Below are 6,180 nucleotides of genomic sequence, written 5' to 3'. Positions count from 1 at the left end.
CGTGGACTTTGGTCAGAAGATCGAATTTTATTAATAGTGAGACTTGGCCATGGGCTTAATCAAATGGCCAAGCAATAATTAAATGTTGACTATCACTGTGGTATGAGATATTGTAAAAAAATCATTGTGGTTATGTAGAAAATCTCATAGATGATTTTGTCCCTAAGTTAACATTGGATTTCTTCTCCATGTAAGTTTCCTATGTAAGGATAGTACTCTAGGAACTTTGCTAAGATTTTTGGCCTTGTTGTCAAATCCTATTTAATCAAAGAAAAAAATTTAGTCCAATATGAGATCCACCCCTATTTCACTGTGGTTATGTAGCAATCTCAAAACTCCATTTGGCCCAAAGTTAACATTTTAATTATTTTACATGTAAGTTTCCCTTGAAATGAATTATATTGTAGAAACGTTGCCATTGGTTTAGCCATGTGGTCAAACCTATTCACTCATAAGACTTATCTATCATATTAGAAACTTTGCCATGGTTTTTTACCATTAAGACCTAAGTTGATTTGCGGAGGAACTTGCCAATCAATTTCATATGATCATTATAATGATGCTTGCATCAAATATGAACTTTCTTGCTATGGTTCTAAATTTTAGTCAAGGTACATGGGTCAAGAAAGAAAGTGTCTTCTCTGAAGCCATCTTGCCATCATGGATGGAGAGCTATGTCCTAGACACTCACTACAACCTACAAAGTGTTGGGAATTGGATAATGTATTACAGATTGAATGGATAAGATATTCTATGGTCACAATGTTTTAAAGAATAGTCATGTATCAAGGGTAACTTCAAGTCTTTTTGTGTATTCTTTCTTTGATTACATATTGCTTACTGGCATTCAATATTCTTTTCTCTATGTTGTACTATAGATATGGCATTCTCTTATATTGTCTGGTGACATCTTTATCCAATTACAATTAGTGACCATAGTCATCTTCTCTATGGTCATGAGTCTACATGCATGCATACTATCAAGGTCCATCATCACCCCCCGTTACTTCAATTCGTATATGATGTATTGGGCATAAGCAACTCCTAAGGTGGATGGGACATCAAAATGATCAGGATTTCAATGGTTTTCTTAATAGCCTCTACTCATGGGGAGATGCCATCATAGCCCTTCACACCTTCTAGACCACTAAGGGTTCCTAGTCAATTGTTCTCATCTTCAAGACTAGTTTGGATTCTACCTATTCCACATTTTGGCATACTCATGCTTGCTATAAGAAAGTTTTCCTCCCTCAAGTTTGCGTGCTTAGATGGGCAAGATCCCAACCCTCACATCCAATAATTCAAGGTGGCATTTGGCATCAATTTTCCAAGAAATGTTCATGAGGCACTTGTTCCTGCTATGGTGTTTGAAACCACCATGAGAAAGCAAGCTCCTTAACTCATGTTGCACTACATGAGCTCAATGATGGGATATTGGAAATCCTATTATTTTTTCAAGAGGCTAAATCCATGAAAAATAGTTGATATCTTTTAGCTAGCCTCTCATATGTTCCATGGACACAACAATTCAAGCTAGCGCTCTTTGGTCCTTGAACCTCTAAGGCCTTCACAGGTCACAAAAAAACCATGGATTTGTGAAGAGGAGATAAATAATTTGATTCACTAAGTATCTCACTTGCACTCTCTGTCTCTCACTTTCTTTCTCTCACACACACACTCAATGGAATAAGAAATCTACACCAAGTTGGCACACACATGAGTAGCCTATTCTATTCTTCTTCATCCTTTAGATAAAAAAAGATACAAGTTATGATTTTTGTCCTAGGGTATCCTGCCATTTTTGCAGCTTTTCCACAACTGGTCATGGCATTGTTTACATGCAAGTGAGCTCTAACCTTCTTTAAACAATAAGTGATATAGAATAACATGTGCTTGCTACAATTTGCACATGAGGGAGCCTCACTCTCACAACATAATGGCACCAAGTATTAGTAAAATTAATTGATGTCTTCCAAAATTTGTAGAAAATTTTATATATTTGGCTTGTATAGTTCTTTTGTTTTCCTCCATGTTGTATGCCCGTTACCAAAATTCAAACAACCTAGTTTTCTTTATCATTAACTTGTCTAATTCTTTTATTTTTCACCTTGTTGTATGCTCTCCCCCCTCCTAAATGAGTGCTATTCCCATGGAACTTTTGCTAATTGGATTGGTGACAAGATATGGAACATTTTATGAGCAAAATGGTAGGGGTAGATGGAGTGATGTGTCAAAAGAGATGTGGGTGGGAGAATAAAAGAAATTGAGAGTACTTGAGTAGCTTGAAGAGGAGGTAGATGTGATAGTTGATGTTGGTGTCATGATGGGTATGGGCCACCAATGCTGGTTACTTGTGCTCTCCCTAGGGGGATGTATCTAACTACTTGTGTAGTGGGTGCATGCTCATGTAGGCTTCATAAATATGTGAAATGATTAGTTCTTGCCCAATTCCATGCATATCATAGCTGGAGCCCCTCAAAGCCTTCACCCGTATATATATATATATATATATATAATGTGAGGGAGGTCTAAATTGTATTTACTTGGTCTAGATTTTCAATTGTTTTTTATTTTTTCTCACAACAAGTATATGTTTACTACAATGAAAATGTCAACATGCTATTTAAAATCTAACATTGTACTCTAAAACTATTCAATTATATTGTGGAGCATATTTTGTTTAGATATGACAATGTGGACTACTCATTATATGATATTAACCAATTAGTGATTTTGTTGTGGACCTAAACCAACAAAAGAGAAGGAATTATGCTAGATAAATAAAAAATGACAAACTCTAAGTTTCTCATTAGAAAAATGTTGTTCATGATGCTCTGAATGCAATAATACACAAAGACCACTAACATCTTGCATAGTGGAAATCTTTGTAGTTTCCAATGCTCATAAAATGTAACAATGTATTCATGCTGAGAAAAGATATGGAACATTTTAGGTATTGATGCTATGTAGTTTCCAATGCTCATCAAGTGCTAAAAATGTATTGATGCAAAGGACATACATTAAATATTTTAGGTATCATTGTCTCAGATGCTAAGTATGACTCTCATGGTAATTATGTTGTAGAAGTCTAGGATGAATGAGTAGATATGTGGTTAATGGTGACTAAACACAATTGAAGTGACCTAATTGAAAGGTGGTTTTGGCTATGATGGTGCTTGGTTTGTTGTGTTATAGAGAGGAAGAACTTTGTCCTAATGCAATTTTGTCAGGCCTTGAGAAGTCTTGCATGTTAGAATAGTTTAACACCATGATGTTGGTGATTGCATGGACAACTTTGCAAGCTGTCAAAAGTCAAAAGTTAGAATAAAATATATTTTCCATACATCATGAAATTAGATAGTGATGGATCAAATTCACCAAAATGGAAAATTTCCATCATCTTACCTTACATTTGAGAAGCTCATTTTCTTGAGAAAGAAGATGCTCCTACATGGGAAAAAACAATAAATAATTTCCAAAGTAGGTAATTATTACCATTCTCCACACCTTTTAACTCACTTGGGGCTAGTAGTACATAAGACTATTTATTAACCTTCTTTATTGTTTATCTAACTCTAATATGAATAAGAATACCTCATGAATAAAATTGTTCTCTCTAAAAGGCGACTAATAGGAGAAGATCAAAGCTTACCCTTACATGATATCCATGAATATCTCCAACAAGCATTTGTGCCTAGATGTGAAAATATGACAAAAATTGTATCCAGTTATGACTCATTCTTGCTTTACAATTCAAAATGAATGGTTGCACATAAGGAAGTTTTAACACACCATCCTTGATTTGATTAGACTAAGACTAGTCCAAAATTGTATCCAATTACGACTCATTCTTGCTTCACAATTCAAAATGAATGGTTGCATAAGGAAGTTTTAACTCACCATCCTTGATTTGATTAGACTAAGACTATTTTCAAGTTGACCTTCTAGACTTTGCAACTCCCTAATTTGAAAGCATCCCAAGTTTTCTCCAAGCATGTTTCTATAGGAGTTATAGAAAAAACAAGTTGTAACTATCATGCATACTCCTAAAACAAAAAATAAATCTACAAAATATCCTACATAATACACTATGAATGTCTTGCATGATGACATTACTTTGCAATTGAGAGAGCATGCAGGTATTGGAACAAAGTGAAATTGGAACCTGTTCATTTGATCCACTAGTGTTGCTTCAATTCTTAGTCGAGACGCTTCATGCTTCCAATACTACAAAATAGAATACAAATGGAGGACTTGGTTCATCATTCTTTTGCTTGATCTACAACTAAAATTTGCAATCAACTTAATATACCTTTAAAATACATCTTCTACACAATGTGTATAAATAGACCTCAACGCTATGGAAAAGCTTCTCATTTGAAATTATCTTTTTAAAAAATTAACATGATGGTTAAAGTTTTCTCAAATAGTCAAGCTTTGTTTTAGAGTACAAACTAAGGACAATATTGTTGATGTCAAGAAAGTTACAATAATTCTTGAAGTTACTTCTAAATTAACTCACGAGGAATTCACTATATGTATACCCCCTATGTCACATGCATTTAAGGCATATTTATAAATATCCTTATCTGTGATTTCTCCTTAAGAAAATATAACACTTTTCTATTCAATCTATAAGTAACCCATTTACATGGTACCCTTATGTAAGTAAAAAATGTGAAAATATGGTATTTTCAAAATTCTTTATGTTGAACCCATGTGATACATACATATATTTATGATGACTTATCTTCCCGAGAAATAACTTAACTTTGTATTTCGTATTGCTACCCTATTTTGTAGCTTCTCAAACTAAGCAATAACTCAAATAAATATATTCATTTCGTTTTGCATTTTTCTCATTTTAATGGTTTTGTCGCAATATTTTATTATTGTTCTCTTTTGTTTTGGATATTACTAAAAGCTATCAAGCAACTCCCTCTATCTTCTATGATGTCAACATTTTGTAATTTTTTGTCAAGTTTATGATTTATTGTGCTCTACACAATTGAGATATCTACAAGTCAAATGTGGTTTACATCTAAAGACATTGCCCTATCATTAAACTTATGATCATGCAAATGCTACATTGATAGACTTAGTCCCCTTGCAATCATGCCCTTCAAGTTGGGACCTTGACCTATATATCTAGTGCTTCAGACAAATCAACCCTAGAGCACATTGATGCCTATTAGATACACAAGGCTTTTGATACAGATTCTCTTAGACAAATTAATCATAGTACATGATTGTCTCTTAGATTTATATTTTGATAGATGCATCATGGATTTGGTCTAGGATGTCTCATGGTGATTGCTACATTCAAGGAGCTTTTGTCATGAATTGCATGGTGGGTAGATTGACTTGAGTTTTTGTGGCAAACACAAATAATCCCTTGAAAACCATGATATCTCCATGATTAGCCTACATTTGTTACCCAAGCTACTATTGAAGTTGTAACCATTGTCTCTACATGCCATGAAAGACCATCCTAAGGGCTCTCCTCCACACCTATTAAGCTTTGGGAAATTTCCATGGACACTACCTTTGAGTCTCATGTAACTCACTAGGTTAGACACATGCAATTAGGACCCTTCCACAACCAAGCTAGTTATGTACCAATTGCCAAACTCCATGTTGCAATGATGAGATTTGTAAATCGAACCTCAAAGCTCCTCCCCCTAACTTTTAGTCTTGATCCCTTAGAAAAATCAAAGCCTGATTCTAGCCAACACCCTACCACGGTTCTCCAAGTCTAGGTGTAGTAGATCATAGCCTCCGTAGCAAAAGTTTCTTCCAAGGTTCCTTGTGTGTAAGAACACATTTGACAATGACCTTAACTTATAAGGCACTTCTCTATCTATCTAGGTTTATGATCCCCATGCCCTCTCCAGATGTAGGCTGAAGGAATATCCCAAGTTGCCTGTGCCCTACTAGTTGGTCCTTTCTCCTCTCACCAAATAAATTCCATCATGAGGTGTTCCACTCGGCTAATGTTGACCTATCAAATGCCTAAGAACCCATATAACACATGGTCAAGAGAGAAACTTGGCTGAAAACCACTACTTTGCTTGCTAAAGAAAGCCTCATAGAGCTACAAGTGAATGGAGGAGCGCCTACCCAATCTTGTAGGCATAATGAACTGGAGGATCCTATCACATATAGAAACTAATTGCTAGT

At 35.0% G+C, this 6,180-nt stretch overlaps 1 protein-coding gene across 7 annotated transcripts in view; it reads right to left on the bottom strand.

The window, feature by feature from the left end:
• Positions 1–2,855: 2,855 nt before the first annotated feature.
• Positions 2,856–6,180, bottom strand: part of LOC148029987 (agamous-like MADS-box protein AGL1) — a 139,535-nt gene continuing 136,210 nt past the window's right edge. Inside the window, exons 3-7 of one of the 7 annotated variants that reach the window (XM_087687172.1) lie at positions 4,166–4,227; positions 3,901–4,000; positions 3,653–3,694; positions 3,406–3,447; positions 2,856–3,302 (exon numbers count right to left, since the gene is read on the bottom strand). In XM_087687172.1, coding sequence (XP_087543298.1) covers positions 3,261–3,302; positions 3,406–3,447; positions 3,653–3,694; positions 3,901–4,000; positions 4,166–4,227 — 288 coding nt within the window. In that variant the 3' untranslated portion in view covers positions 2,856–3,260. The remainder of the gene's footprint in view (positions 3,303–3,405; positions 3,448–3,652; positions 3,695–3,900; positions 4,001–4,165; positions 4,228–6,180) is intronic. The other 6 variants (XM_087687170.1, XM_087687173.1, XM_087687171.1 and 3 more) reach the window with 6 other exon arrangements.

Source organism: Lygodium microphyllum, chromosome 10, assembly GCF_053477565.2.
Source record: "Lygodium microphyllum isolate KBCC chromosome 10, Lygodium_microphyllum_v1.1.10, whole genome shotgun sequence".
NCBI classification, from domain to species: Eukaryota; Viridiplantae; Streptophyta; class Polypodiopsida; order Schizaeales; family Lygodiaceae; genus Lygodium; species Lygodium microphyllum.
This window is presented reverse-complemented; position numbering and strand designations above follow the sequence as displayed.